The sequence below is a fragment of the Mastacembelus armatus genome, chromosome 4 (genome assembly GCF_900324485.2).
Source record: "Mastacembelus armatus chromosome 4, fMasArm1.2, whole genome shotgun sequence".
NCBI classification, from domain to species: domain Eukaryota; kingdom Metazoa; phylum Chordata; class Actinopteri; order Synbranchiformes; family Mastacembelidae; genus Mastacembelus; species Mastacembelus armatus.
The window spans coordinates 23,940,161-23,956,231 of record NC_046636.1 but is presented as its reverse complement, the minus strand read 5'-3'; the positions used below and the strand labels follow the sequence as shown (position 1 = coordinate 23,956,231).

Sequence of the window (16,071 nt, the reverse complement as noted above, 5' to 3'; positions counted from 1 at the left end):
GAAATGCCAACTTTTTCACAACATCTGTATGTGACAGCTCAAATTTAAGCAACAAAAACACAGATTTAGTTTAGAGTTGGTTAAGTATCTATCTGGTTGATGAAGGGTTATGATCAGTCTTATGGGCACGTTATAATGTGTACACTACCTCCTATAATGGTTCTGAATGTCGTCAGTGGACAAACCCTGAGGTACTAACTCCTGGAGTACTGACCTAGAATAAATGGGATGCAAAAAACACTTCAGTGGTCAAATTAATCCATCCATTAGCTATCCCACAGCCTATCACAAGGCTGACACTTAGAGACATAGTTTTCTGTATCAAGCCTTTAGTCAGTCTGTAGTTCTGGGGGTGTACTGTGTTGACCACACAACTTACCTTATTTGAATCTGTTGAGCTCATTCACAATGAACGGCAGCTGCCATTTGCCCAGCCTCTTGAATCCGTATGTGTGAACGTGTTGTTAGGGGCGATTTAGAGTCACCAATTGATCCAACATGTATATCTTTGGACTGTGGAAGGCAGTCCGAGTACCTGGAAGAAGAACATGCAAACTCCACACAGAAAGGCCCCAATGGTCAACAGGTTCAAACCTTGAACCTTCTTCCCATGCTGACCACTGCATCACAGTGTTGCACTGTACAATTAATGCATGACAAAAATGTGCTTAAGTCTGAAAACCCTTTCAGAGATACCCTTTTCTGTGACCACGGCACCTAGAAAATGTTAGCAGCATAGTTTCACTGAGCCCATAGGCTGCAGTAATTCTTTTGTGGTCATGACAAAAAATAAAAAATAATCATCACAATACATCACGAACACATCTAAGAAAGTCACAGCACAGTGTAACAAAGTATGGGAAGTACTATAATTCTTCACAGTGGTAACACTATGTGCAGAAATGTCAAAAAAGTGCAGTCCTCGTTAGTGTGAGGGAAACTCCCTGAATGGAATCAGTCAAACCCGTGTAATATCTTTTGAGGGAGAAAAACATAACCTCTATCAGCAGCCTCCAAAAGCAGAGCCTGTACGCGGACATGCCTCCTTTCCCCATCTTCCCCCTTTCTCTCCTCATATTTCTGAGGTCAGTAAACAAGAAGTGTGTGTTTCCCTTTAAGGCGCCCCCACCGCTCGCACAGCAGAGGGAGGAACGGCGGCCCTGCGGAACAGCGGCTGAGGAGGGGAAAAAAAAAAAAAAAAATCCAACAGAGGACGGTTTCAAGTCCCCCCAATAGAAACTGTGCCTGATTTGTGGCCAATGTTGGAGATGTAAAAAAAAAAAAAAAAAGCAGAGAAAGAGAGGGAGGGAGAGGAGAGAGAAGAAGGAGGGAGGAGGTGGGGGAGGAGGAGAAGGGGGGGAGGAAAAACACTAAAGGGGTAGCTATGGAGATGGAGCGTTTTCCTGGCTGCTTTCTTTGACAGGTGTTGAGTGGGGCAAAAGTCTTAAAACAGAATCCAGCATGTACGCCAAAGGTAAAGGAGCTGTCGTCCCTTCCGATAGCCAAGCGAGAGAAAAGTAAGTGAATTGCGCGCTATATGTACGAGTTTACCTGCTTATCCTGGAGGCGAGGGGGGCAGAGCAGGGGAGTCCAACTTTCTAAACTAGCTCCTCTAATTTAAAAGGAGTGTACTGTACTGAAAGTGCGCTCCTCCGTCAGGTCTCCCCCTCCCCGCCGACCACCTTTTAGAGGTGCGTCTCTTAAACTTTTTTTTGTTTTATTTTTGTTATAATTCCACCTCTCGTTTGCACTTTTGTGTTTTTGCAGAGTGTTTGGTAACATTGTGTGTCTGTGCAAAGCGCGCACACTTGGTGAACTCGGTGCAGCCTTATTGACAGCAACTATGTGTTTTTGGTTTTTGATACATTGTAGTATCCTGCACGTTTCTGCTGCCTTCAGCCGAAAAGAAGCGCATTTTCATTGGGTTTCGGGGGGGAAAGACGTGCTTCTGCGGGGTGTATGAGCTCGTCCCCGTGCGGACAGGCTTCATCGGTGGTTCCGTGTAAAGTTTAGAAGCTGAAGCTGCTCGGATGGTTGAATTATTTTTGTGTTTATCAGCAGCAGAAAGCTTGTTTATTTTGAGGCGTGAAGCCGGGTGCGATCAAACCCGGCGATGAAAGGAAAAGTTTTGTCCCATTCAGCAGTCGTAAACTTTTTTAGCATCCACTCGCATGAAGGAGAGTGCCACGAACATTTAGCTCTTATCACCGCAAAAAACGGACTTTTATTATGGGACCAACTGATGAACGCCGGATAAAATGTAATTGTTGTGTTATTGTGTCTGGAAATATTAGAAAAATCACTGTGGTGCAGTGACGTGCCTGTTTACAAAATATTGTATGATCGTTTAATTCTGTTTTTATTATTTTCCTACTTAAACACGTCGGTAGGTGCATGATTCCTGTCGTTTTAATAAAAGATAAAGATCCAGTGTAACTTTTAAAATGACTGAAGGCTGCTCTGTTTCTCATGCTTGCTCTTTATTTCAGTGTTTAATATTATTTTTTATGGCATCATTCATTCGAAAAGTTGGACCTTCCTTGCACCCCAGCACTTCAGATCACTGTAGTTTTTTATTATCATTAGCTATTTTTAAGCACCAAACGGTCTGAGGTTACAGGAGTTGGTAGGGATCCCTGCTGAGATGCAATTGTAATCTGAAAACACTGTCAAGTCCTTGGAGGTTGTGCTGTTACACAGCAACTCATACAGCTTTAATAGAAACTAAATTTCTTTAGAGACTTGTGTTTTTTGATGCATTGCTGTGTCACATTCAATTGCATTAGCTTTCTAGAGATGTGGCTTATGTTCTCAGTGTAAGCTTCCTCGAGTACGAGTTTAGTCCTTAACTTCAATCTGAATTCACACCATTTACTGGGAAATTGAGAAGCATTGGACATTTGGATCCTAAATGAAAACAGCGATTTTATGAAGCAGCAGGTAGAGCCTGACCTTTGAGCCAGAATCGGATGCTCTAATATTGCATATGACCCATCAGCAGACACCAGGCTGCTTTTACACCTGTTTGTGTGACTTAGCTTCACCGCCTTTATTTACTATGCGGTGAAAGCAATAGATTTTTTTAAAGGCTTTGTGTTCAGACAGTTTTTAGTTGCACTTTTTTCTTCAGGGAGTGTGGGTTATGTTGCATGTGTTGCTGGGAGTGAAATCAGTTCAGAAGCAGCATGTATTTCAAACCATATTGTAGGAGGAGGATTAATAATTTAACTCATAAGAAATACAAGTCTTCTGAGAACTGGAAATGATGAGCGATTCTGTGTTAAGGCTGCTTGTGAATAGCACTTCTTCAATCTGTTTATTAAAGTGTGTTTGCATGTATTCCCACCCACTATTTACGAGAACCTTCCCAGTAAATATCATATTATTTAAAACTCTGTATATATTTTGTTTAGTTTGTGTGTCACTGGTCTGTAGGTGTTGTCCAGATGCGTGATGCTTGCACTCTCCCCTCACCTGTCTTGTCACCCTAACCTGCCCTGCAGGGCCAACACATGTTTCCTTGTAAATGTAGAGCTCACAACAGCTTCCTCAATGCATCACTGATTTAGCTCATATTCATATTTACATATTCATATGGCTCTTTACATATTCATATACTGAAAAGAGGGTGCTCCGGATGGACTAGTATCCTATTAAAGCAGACTCAGTCACCACAGCTGTATTGCTGCTTCAAGGTTTGATTGTCAAGTCATGAACTTGACATAAATTAATATATTTACCTGTTACTGCTCAAAGTAAGGTTAGAATCGGTTCTGGTCAGCTCTTTGGTACGTTGAAAATTCATAAGAAATAACATGACTGTATGCCAGCTTTAATCAAATCTATTAATGGTTATTCTCGTAGAATACGAAAATAACTTTTATTCCAGTACTGTGTGAATGTGTGTAGATTTAAGCTTATTATCACGCTGTACCGCACACACAAAACTTGATGAAGGAGGGGTACAGACTAATAGTACATACTATACATAAAAAATGTAATTTGTCCCTGATGGTCTTTTCCTTTTATGCTTGAAAGCAATCAGACAATGCATGGGTGTGGGCAGGGAGCATTAGTTACACTGGACAAGGAAGAAGTTCGAAAGGGAAATATTTATCGACCAATGTATTTGTATTTTTTACAAACTGCTCCTTGTGCTTCATGTAATCATTTCTGCTGCTGTGACTTTCTTTGCAGTGTTTATACATTTAGATTCCACTTTGCATTTTTAAAAAAGAGGGTCTGCAGAATTTAATTTTTAGCATCGTGGTTATTTGGTTTGTTATCAGCATGGTGTCAGTTTGAGTGACAGCCAGCTGCTGAAGCTTTTCATTATTTTTTACAACACTGTCTCTATTGACCCCAAGAAAAGAGGGAATTTTTAAGAAGCTCTAACAGCTGTAGCTTGCTGTATGTGTTGCCATGTTGTCAGTCTTTCATGTGTTGAAGTTTTTTAGCTGTTGGTATTATGAGTCTCCCCATAACACCACTGGAAATTATGCTTATTTTTTTTCAGGCAGGAGTTTTGGTTTAGTTGGTGACATGATGCATGTAACCTGGTCTGTACAGGACCCATCCTCCTGTGTTTATAGCATTGAACCCCTTAGGTATCAGCCAATATACAAAATGTTCCTACAGACAAGCTTAAGTGTGGATTTAAGTGTGTTTGTGACATTGTGCACAAAACCTCGTCTGTACAGTGTGTGTTTTCTATTCCCTTTAGAGCTCTGCAACCAAGGCTTGAATCCAGCCTGTTTGTTCAGAAGTACAGCATAAAACAATCAGTCACACATACATTTCACACGTCTGTGGATTCCTCCACACAGCCAAGGCCTCGCCATATGAGTGCAATTCAGCTGCCTGGACTCGCTGTCTTGAGATCACAGGTAGCAGGCACGAGGGGGGAGTGAAGTGTTTTCTTTGTACATCCTTGGGCAGTATGATCAGATAATTAAAAAAAAACATGCTAACATTAATGATAGAGAATGAGGAAAAACTGGTGCCCTTGTGACCAAAGAAATTAATTGCCCTACATACTTCGTTACTTAATTTAATTTGAACAGGGGTAGTACGGCAGCTTCAGTATTAATGTCACCTTATTATTTAGTTACTGAAATGTGCACTGATGAATCCGACATCTTAATTAAAGGTGCCATTCACAAAAATATTTAATAGCTTGATCAAACATCTCATTTTTAAAAGCATGTCCTTAGTTTCCAACAGAATTCTGCTTCTTGTGTTTGTTTACAGGCAGTTTTCGTTGGATTTCAAGTGATGCTGGATTTGTTTGGGGAAAGAACTTCAAGTGTAAAGTTAATCAGTTTGTTTTGAACATGGGGTTCTTTACATCCTCCACTCCTCCTCTGGCTCCTCCCACATATTTACATGCAATTTAATGAGGATCTTCAGGTCTGAATGCATGGTTTTGATTCTACACAGATGGCTCTGCCATCTGCATTTTAGCCTTTTGAAGGAAGCATAAAGAGCTGCACGCTAACATAGGCAGAAACATTGCACAAAAAGTAAAGAAACCCTTGATTTACCCTCGGCACCCTTTGGCTGACTGTGCTTTCATTCAAATATGTCAACAGTCAATTAATGCTGCCTTTTGTAAGCTGCTTTGGGTGCATCCGCACAAATTTGTCAGATTTTTTACTTGAAATAAAGGACACAGTATAAATATTGAGACTACGTGCCTGAAGTTTGGCAACAGAGCACAACAATGGTAGTGTTTGTGTCTTTTATTATCCTACAGAGATAAGTATGCATCTCAAAAGACAACGGGTATCCTTGGACTCGGAAAACATTTTATATGTTCCTAAAAATAAAGTATTTTTTTGACAAGGAAAACAAATGATTCTTTCTAAAGTTTGGGCAAATTTTACATCATATTGTTGTCCTCATTAGCTGCCGTGGGAGGAGGTTTTGACAGTGACAGAACTATGTCAGCTATGTCGATATAATGTTATCGCAAATCATTATAAATCTCTCTTCTGCCTCTAGCTGAAAAAGTGTTTTTGTTAGTGAAAGTCAAACTTTGGTGAAAATGAACAAGTTGTAAGGCAGTTAAACTGTGAGGTTACAGGACATTCAAAGGTGAGTTTGCGTGAGTCGATTGGGCTGCTGGTAGAAAGTGAGAGGAGCATACTGTATGTATGTGTGTGTGTGTGTTTGTGAGAGACAGTGTGTGGATTAACCCATGGCTAAAGCCATGTGTGTTTACACGCTTATTGACACTGATTTGTTTTGACAAAGGAACTGCCATAACAAAGCCAAGCAAATATAAACAGTGTGTGCAGTGGGAATAAGCATTAGTGAAACAGCTTCACAGTATCACAGGTGTCTCTAACAGGCATCCAGTCTGTCATCCACCTTCATTAAATTCTCACCCTTTCATTACCACAATGTCAGATCTATACTGCCTTTATATAGTACTTGTAAATACGTAATGTTTTTGAAATAATATTTTGTGTTTTTATCCATTTCTGCTTTGTGTTACATTCAGGGTGGCACTGAATCTATAAATCATGAATGTTATACTGTATATCTTTACTCTTTTCTGTAAATTAAGGTTATATATGAAACCTGATGCCATACAAGCCCTGATTAATCCTCCTCCATCATTTCCTCAATGCATACCTTACCTCACCCTGCCCCTGATCCTGCTGCTGAATTATTGAAACAAAGACATGAAAGTTAATTTGCTAACTGTCTGTGCTTTAGCTAGCTAAACTCAGCCGAGATTCCCTTGTCTCTGGAGGCGAGCGAAGGAAAGGGAGCCTGGATGGGGCAGCCTGGGGCTAGATGTCAGGTGTATTTCCTGGGGAAAGATCTCCTTTATGTGTGGACGTGGAGCAAAGTACTAGTTAGGCCACATGAGATTAGGGCCAAGAAAGGAAGGAAGATGAGAAGTTGTGTTTTAGATTTTTATTTTCTCAGCCACAGTCCAGCTGCTATAGGCTGGAAACATTTTGCCGATTATCATGTCTCCTAAAAGACAGAGCATGAGAAACAAGTGACAGATACACTGCTTGGCTTAGTGGCTTTTTTTAATGTAAACTCATACACCAACTGCATATCATGAGCCTTGATATCCATTCAGCAGTCAACGCGAAGGTCAGTCATTGTTCCACCCTCCCTGTCTGGACACCTGCTTGCCATCATGTAATTTGCATCAACATACTTTATTGCTAAATTTCATTTGTGGATGTCTTCATCCAAGGAAGGAGGTAGTGCTACTGAGCAGTTAGGGGAAATATGAGATGTGGAGTGGACTGTATGTGGTTATGTTTAGTCTTGTAAGCATCTCATCTTTTATTCCTGAGTGACATGTGTAGTGCAGGGTTCACAAGGAAGCAATTGGGGTTTACAGTATCCACAGAGGACAAAGTTGAGGCCCTGACCTTCAGTTTCCCTCTGACACAGCTCTCCTGTATAGCACAGCCCCCTCCTCCTCAACCAACTGTGCCTCTGACACAGTAACAAAAGGTGTCCCCTGAAGCCGGGATTGAATGAGTGTTTTTAAATAATGCATTGCAACTGGGGCAGGTGCCCATCGCTAGGGCACAGAGCCCCTCAGATCACACCAGCCTTTGCCATGAAAATTTCATTGCCGCAGTGCTCATGGGAATCACTGTTCAATGCTGTGCAGCATGGATGGGATGTATGGGAGCTGACGCATGCCAGTGGGTATTTCACACTGCAAAGATGGTCTCTTTCTTTCTTTTTTACCAATAGACTCCCTACTTTACCTGGAACTCAGTAAATCTAAACGTCCCCTGAAGTGTTTAGGCTGATGGAGCAAAAATAGAGGTAGATGGTTATGTCTGATCAAAATGTATTTTTTCTTTTGTAAGTTAGCTTTAATTATTACCCTACACTCTTAGCTTGTACTGTTTAAAAACAGCACCTAGGTGTGACTTCTTTTGCCCTGGGCTTTGTCACTCAGGACAGTGGGTGCCTCACTCAGTATTACTAAAGGGTTTGGGGCAGGAGAGGAAGACTGGAGGTACTGCATTGCTATTTCTTTTTCTTTATGGTTAACATTCTTGCTAAAAACAGTGAAACATCTAGACTAAATATATATAGGAGGAAGATTCATTTTGAATTTTTTTGTCAGGAGCCAGATTTATTCTCGAGCACGTAATAGGTTCAAATTGAGGCCTCTGAAGTGAACGAATCACTCAACCATTTTGTTACACAAATTTTCAGACCGCACGTAATTAAACATGATGGACATGTTCCTAAACAGAACCTTGCTCAGTTTCACCAAGGACAGTCTCTTCATTTGAGATCAATATTAAACATTTACAACAAGCACTTTGCTTTTACTTGTGACTCAGGCCTCCATTAATCCTTTTCTGCACATGCTATCTGTGACTTGACCTTTAGCAGTGACTCCTCTCTACAGAAACACTGACCACCCTTTCACACTCTCTGGACAAAAAGCTCAGTTAAATGGTAAATATTTGCTTTAAATATTGTGTTTACACTATTGTGTATCTGAAATGGGTGTTGATCCACTTGTATGTGATGTAAGAGTATGAAATACAGGAGGCAATAGCATCTAGTGTCTATCGCTAGTTGAAACTGGTTTGGACCAGCTGTAGCTGATAATTTTCTTTTAGCAGATGCTTGTCAAGACATTGCAGTGAAATTCATTGATATCTTTTAGAAGATAAAGAATCAGGTTGTTCAACTCTGGCCCAGCTCATTATTGATTCATTCAGTATCATCCTGCATCAACCCAAACATCATAACTCTGTGTCTGCTCTGGCCTTGATGCATGTGATCAGCATAAAAACAGTCGCCCATTGTACACAAAAGCACAGCCGCTCCCCTCTCCTCTGTGTCATACCTGTAGACAATTGCGTACATTGTAAGCTATGGTGTCCATCCTGCTTTCTGCAGTGTAGTAAAAACAGAAATGTTCAGAGAGAGAGTCTGTATGTGTCTTTCTGCAGGTTCAATATCTGAGATGTTTATGTTTTTGCTACAGATGCAGCAGAAGGCACAGCTGTGGTTATTAAGCAGTTCTTCATTTAGGTTTCCTGAAGCCAGCTGCAGTAGTCTGGATTATTCCTTGTCTCTCAAGGATGAGTATTAGGAGAGTTAACAAGGAGATGGTCATGACAAGTAATGAGGATGAATCATCTTCTGAGAGAAAGCATGTAATGATCTGGTCTCCTCAAAAATCACACTGACATGGCAGTTCACATGGAGATGGTTCGATTTAATAGATCAGATTATTAACAAATCACACTCCTTTGTAAACTTTCTGTCTTTTTGCTTTCCAGTTAAGAGAGCTTTGTTCAGTCTGAATAAAGAAGTAGTTCAACGTTACATAGGTGTGCTTGTTTAATTGTTTGTGGATAGTTAGATGAGAGGATTGATACCACTCTCATGTCTGTCTGTTAAACATGAAGCTGTAGTTTGGTAGCATAGTTTATCAAGACCGGAACCAGAACATTGGTAGCTGAATCTGTCTAAATGTAACAAAATGCACTTACACTTTATAAGCTCACTAATTAACATATTACACCTTGAATTTGTTCTCTTCTTCAATGTGCCAGACTAGAAGAGAATTGCTATATTTCTGCTTTTTACAGTTACTCTGTTTAATAATGACTGTGTTGTATTTAGCCATTTTTGGGAGAATGCATAATTATTGAGACACACAGTAAATTGTTTAGTGCCAAAAGATTTCAGACATATTTTTGCTTTTAGTCTAAACCAAATTACTTATAATGTAATTGTAATGTACTGAGAAGAATCACCATCAAACTGTATTAGCAGCCATGTTTTTAGTGATGTTTTAGCATATGGTTGCCCCCCCCCCAGCAGTTCTGACTGACACAACTATATTTGTACTGTAGGGGTTTTACCGAGCGAGTTACAGTTAAAATGTGAGTGCTGGATTCAAGAAACAAGCTTTAACTCCAGCGGGATGCTCATGTTACTCTGTGTCTGCTGGTCATGTTACAACTTATCTTTAACATCTTGATAAGCTGATAATATTTCAGGACCACATTTCTTTGAGTGTGTTTAGCCCTAATCCCAGCCCTATATCTGATGCATAAATAGCCAGTAACACATTTATAGAATAAATCCAGCAAGAAGTGTGGCGATGTCTCAGAGCCCAACTTTACCCATGTATGACGATGTGCCCTCTGACCCTGTTGCTTTCAGTGTCTAGACTGTTTTGTTCTTAGCCTCTGTGCTTCAACAGCAGAACTCGTAAAATCACAGAGACATGGCTGAATGCCACTGAGGCTCTTTAGTTCAGAGCTGCAAAGCTTTACATCACACATTTACAAATACTCCTCAGTGTATATGTTTCTTTCTATAAAGCCTTGTTTATCCAAGCTACATCTCAAATGACACAGTGATGATTGTCTGCCAGTTGTGCACATTTGCTGGACATTTACTGACAGGCCACTTGCAGTGAAGCAATTTAGCATTTTGTGAGGAACAAAGAGCTTGAGCTTGTTTTTTTTTTTTTTTTAATTTTGAAGTAATCTTTCAAATGAGCTCTGTTTTCCAGAGTAAAATGAGACGGGTTGAGAAGCAAATGAAGTGTAAAAGATGCAATCATCATTGCTGAATTCTCTTTTTCTCTCTCCCTCTCTTTGTCTTCCAGGTTAGCTTTATATGTGTATGAGTATTTGCTGCATGTCGGCGCACAGAAATCCGCACAGACCTTCCTGTCAGAGGTAAGAACTTCTTTCAGTTTGACTTCCTGATCGTAAAGGGTGAGAGCGATTCACCCTCTATTGTACGCAGAGGAATGGAATTCACATTATAGGTTGTCCTGGGTTCAAGCAGCTGTTGAGAAATCCTACTACAAGCCGAGGGCGTTTGGACTTTGAAAACTGTGACAATATTAATACAGTAATGAGCCAAGGCCTGTTGTTTTTTACAGCTGCTGAACAACAGCAATGTTCTTTTGACTGTTTATAATTTGGGACATGTACACATGGCATTGTTGGACTACTTAATGTAATTACCCGCCCTTCATTATTAGCTCTAATTTGTAATCATAAACTCTGTATAATTAGAGCATTTTGATGTATGGTAAGCATGTTTTCTTTCCCTTTCTGCTATGACATTTAGAAAACAAAGCCAGTCACTGCAAAGTTAAATCGAGTGTACCTTTAGTGTTTGAAACCCTTCCAAACATAACCATTTGTCCCAGGTCTGCCAGGCTTATTAGTCTCATATTAGTCCACTGAACCGTTGAAGAGGTAAAGTCTCTAATGTGTTGCATCCTCTTCCTTAATGGACATCCTTCCTGCTAATGGTCCCATGTCCAGGCCTTCCCCAGTACAACACCTCTCCTGCCCACTGGCTTTATTCAGCTTCACTTAATACACTCCCCAACACTGAGAGAGGACTTTATTGGCAAACAAAGGCAGGTCTCTATCATTCAACTTTAACACTGACATCGTTTATTTGTCATTTCATCAGCTGAGCTTGGTGTTAAGTCATATAGAGATTCCGTTGCACCCACATGAATCCAGATACATGTACAGTATGTGTGCACACAATGCACACACCCGAAAGTGTGAGTGTAGAAATCTACAAGCAGTTCATTTGGTCACCTGTATAAAAGATAAGATAAATAGGGTCGGTTGAGTTTTCAATTGGTAAAATTTAAGTGGGTAGAGTTAGATGAGAAGACTGATTGACTGCTCTTTTGACTGTAAATTAAATATCTACCTAGAGCTAACAGCTGGTTTGCTAAATAAAAACTGGAAACAGAAGGAAGCTGCCAGCTTGTGTCTGTGCACAGGTAAAAAAAAAAGCACATCTAAAAGTCACCAATGAATATTTTATACCTTGTTTAATTTGAACAGAAAAGCAACAAATTGTGGTTGCACCTCACAAACTAGTTTTATAGTAGAGATTAGTTGTTAAATATGTATACCCAGTAACTAACTGAACTGACAAAACTGACAAAACTAATGTTAGCTTGTTAATATCTGACCAATTTTGATTGAAAGTAAAAGAAAATAAATATGGATATTGTGTATTCTTGCTGTAAAAGTGACTATCAATATAACACGAACAAGCACAAGCACAATCATTAAAAAAAGTTATGTCTTCCAGTTGTGTTTCAAAGGTTTTGGATTTTTTTAAAGCAAATAGATAAAATAGAAGAAAAGAAATCACAAAGAATTGAAACCTACCCTAAATCATCCTCACTCAAACATTGATGTATCAATCAGACACAATCAGACAGAAATCGGTTGCCTTTGCTTATAGTGTGCTGTGCAGGAAGACAGTCAGCAGGGTGGGCAGGACTGCTGGAGGCCAGCCCAGCTGCCAACAACTAGCAGCGTACGTCTAAAATATGAAGCAGAGATGCGGGAGCAACACAGAGAGATTAAGTGGTCAGAGCCTCGCTGATTTCAGAGCCCTTGTGGATGAATCTTCTCCCAGAGATTGAGTGTTATTGGTGAGCTTCTGGAAAGAGGTGAAGTTCTGGGTCGCAGGCAACCGGAGGCACACACACACACACAGCTTCACATACACTTAGCCAGGAATGGAAACAACATCTACGCAGACGGATTAAAACAGCACACACACACACACACACAAGCGGTCCATGTCCACAAGGCATGTATGCTAAGACTGCTAAGTCAATTTGACGCCAGTTGTCTCAAATGTTGCGCCTGCAACAGTATATTGCTTAATGATTTTGTTTATTTCAACCATGACTTTGTTTTTATTTAGTCGTCATATATGGTCAGAGTCAGTATATTTGGATTAGGCTGACAGTAATGGGTATATCCGAGCAGCTTGACCTTTCACCTTTTCTACTACATGCAGTTCTAGTAGTAGACTTTAAAGTGTTGAGGGATTTCTTGTAAGTATTTGAAGAAGGGTTGAAAACGCATATGATTTGTTTTATTCATTTACATCACTCAACATCCATTGTGTGTGTCAGTTATTGCTCTTATGGCTCTTCTTGCAGCACACAAGGCCTGACCACCCTCTCGCTTTTTTTTATACCTTGATTACCCCCCAGTTTTCTCTGGGCTCCTCCCTGCGTCCTCCTTTGACTCCTTGTTCCTGCTTCATTCCCCTGCTAGTTTGTCCTCACTAGTGCTCAATGCAATTCACCTTTAGAAAAGATAAGCAAATACAATACATTTAACAAGTTGTACAATAAAGAACTTTTACAACCTCTTCAATTCAGCTTCACTGGACAAAAGCTTCCCCCCCTTTGCAAATTCCAGTTTAAGCCCTAGTTAGGCTTATCTAATAACCTGTTTAGTTGTTCTGTTGTTGTGAACATTTGCAGCATGTCTGTATTCATATGTGTTACATTATGCAAATATATATGGATCAGTGTGTTTCTCAATTTGCAGGTGCCTTATATATTTACTGTATGTTTACTGTATGCTAACTCTAACATATGTGCAGTTTAAAAGTGTGCTGAGATCTCTTGGCCTCTGTATGTCATAGTCTGTCTTCACACACATGCACACACACACACGACACACACAAATGTTTCAATAGATAAGGGACTTCTATTCCCACAGGTAGACTGAACACACACACACACATCTGCTCTGTGCCATCTAATCACAGCACTATCACCTGGACTTTCCTGCCTCAATTAGCCTCTGTTCCTCCTTCAACAAGAGGCACATATACACAAACACACACACACTCGCATTTATAGTACACACAACACACTTCTGTCCCCAGAAGGACTTTGCTACTCTATGCTCTCTTGCACAGTGCAGCACTCAGCTCTTTAGCAGCATTAAATCAACAGGCCCACACCCACATGCAGCACATCACATCACTATAAACTGCACTGGGGAAATCTGTACAATAGTCACTTTAATAGAAAAATGATGCTTGGATCTATTTTGTCTCTCTCTCTCTCTCACTCTATACACACACACACACACACACACATATATATATATATACATATATATATATAGTATAAATTGTATATTACATACTGTATGTATATAATAGAGAAATCTATTATTTATTGCTGCTGTCATGCAATCTGTGATGAATCATCACTCAGGACTGTATGTATGCACTGAATCTGTGTGTGTGTGTTTGTGTGTGGAGTCATGTCAGTAGGAGTGTGCGAAGCAGGCAGCAAGTCTGCTATCTCTCACTGGATCTTATCTCAGTGTCCAGATACATGCAGCAGCTCTGTGGGTTTGTGAAGGCAGTAAAGAGGGCCACTACTTCAAGACGGTCACAGTATCTTATCCAGAAACTCCGTGCTGTACTGCACTTTACTGCACTGCCCATCTGCCTATTTTTCTGTTCAAGTATCACTCTGTCTGTGTGAAGTTGGGAGGACAGTTGAGCAAAATGATTACGTTATGCATAAAACATGCTGCAGTGTCTAATTTTTCATTTCCCTCTTCTGTCTTCTTCCCTGAACCCTTATCCCCTGTGCCACTTCTTTCTCTCAGATCCGATGGGAGAAGAATATCACACTTGGGGAACCTCCAGGATTTTTACACTCATGGTGGTGGTATGTATACATTGGTTCTCTCTCTTTCTCTTTCATGACCACACACACACACACACACCCACACACACGCACATGTTGTTTCAGCAGATCACATTCATGCTGCAGAGCTACTCTTGGTGGTCTGAAAGAATGTGCAGGGTGAAGAGGGACAGTAATTTCAGGGTATGCTAAGTGCATCATCTCACATATGTTTAAGTGCTGTACTCCTGGCGTCCCTCTGATTGACAAGTAAGCTAACTTCGCTTGCTGCGTTATTCAAACTAAAATGTTTTTTCAATCTTACACTGAAGTGTGCTCTATCCAATCAAAGTCAAAATCAAGGACAAGTTTTCTGTTATGGGGTTTTGAAAATCTAATACATTTAGGTAATTGGCACCATTAAAATATGCTGAAATTGCTGAATTCTGTTGTTCTTGGCACTTTGCTTGTGATTTTACAGCTATCACTGCATTACTTTGTAGAACTTTGACGATAAGTTTAAAAACTTAATGATCTTCGCTTAACATCTGAGGACATAAGGAACATTTTTTTCTTTGGTTTTAATTGGATTTATGGACATTTTCACGATGGACATCAGAGATGCTATTACTAGTGAGTGTAAGCCATACTGAATGTAAAATATGTAATCATGGCTGCATGTTCCGATTTGCCTGAATTCAAAGGAAAGTTTAGGTTTTTAAACACTATAACTATGATAACTGGCCTGATGAGTTGCTGATGTAATTGTTGGTCATGTTTGTGAGAAGGTCAAACTACATTAACTAACCTCCTGTAGTTATGAGAAGACCAATGGCACCTGTCCTTCACTTAATGCAGTATTTTTGCCTTGTGTCTCTTCTACCCTTCAACTCTCCTGCTCTGACCCTTGGTGGGATGCGTCTCAGTGTAAACATCTCTACTTCAAGATTTTGAGATTTTGTTTAAGCTGCACAAGGACAAGCATTTAACAGAATGAGGCTCTGAGATGGGTCATCCATCTTTTCTTTCAGCTTGTTTAAACAAATCTGTCAGATCTGTTAAATTTTGATAAAAAGGGGACAGTGTTTTTGCTCTGGTTGGAAGAAGGTCAGTGGGCCTGTGGCCTCACATACAAGGTTTTTCTTTGTCTGAATTGGAGAGAATGTAAACACCCAAATGTAGGATTCTCCTTTTCCTGTTGTCAGCTAGAAGATCCAACTTTGAAGCAAAGAGGGGAGCAGACAGCCAGTAAGGAGGAAGCTGGGCAGCTGGAAAAGATGTAGACAAAGAATCAAGCAGGCAGACAGGCAGGGAGATTGAGGAGTGGAATCCTCAGTAAGGCAGCACGAGTGGCAAAGAGCGCTGGGATAAGAGGTTTGACAGGGCCTGCTTTGTTTGTCATTCATGCTATCCTGCTCATCCCAAAGCCCCCCGGCCAGCCCAGTGTAATAAACCCGGACATGCGGCTTCATTCATTCATCCTCTCTGGCCCCAGTGTGTGTTGTAATTGTGCAGCCTGTTGACACGGTTCATAATGGTCCTTAAAGAGCCTGGCTTCTCTCAACCTGACAGCTCTCAATTGGACAGCTACCAGT

At 40.4% G+C, this 16,071-nt stretch overlaps 1 protein-coding gene across 2 annotated transcripts in view; it reads left to right on the top strand.

Annotated features, from left to right (window-relative positions):
• Positions 1–1,367: 1,367 nt before the first annotated feature.
• The window catches only part of ssbp4 (single stranded DNA binding protein 4), a 79,337-nt gene continuing 64,633 nt past the window's right edge, over positions 1,368–16,071 (top strand). For both annotated transcript variants that reach the window (XM_026304980.2, XM_026304979.2), the window contains exons 1-3: positions 1,368–1,517; positions 10,640–10,712; positions 14,457–14,518. In XM_026304980.2, coding sequence (XP_026160765.1) covers positions 1,462–1,517; positions 10,640–10,712; positions 14,457–14,518 — 191 coding nt within the window. In that variant the 5' untranslated portion in view covers positions 1,368–1,461. The remainder of the gene's footprint in view (positions 1,518–10,639; positions 10,713–14,456; positions 14,519–16,071) is intronic.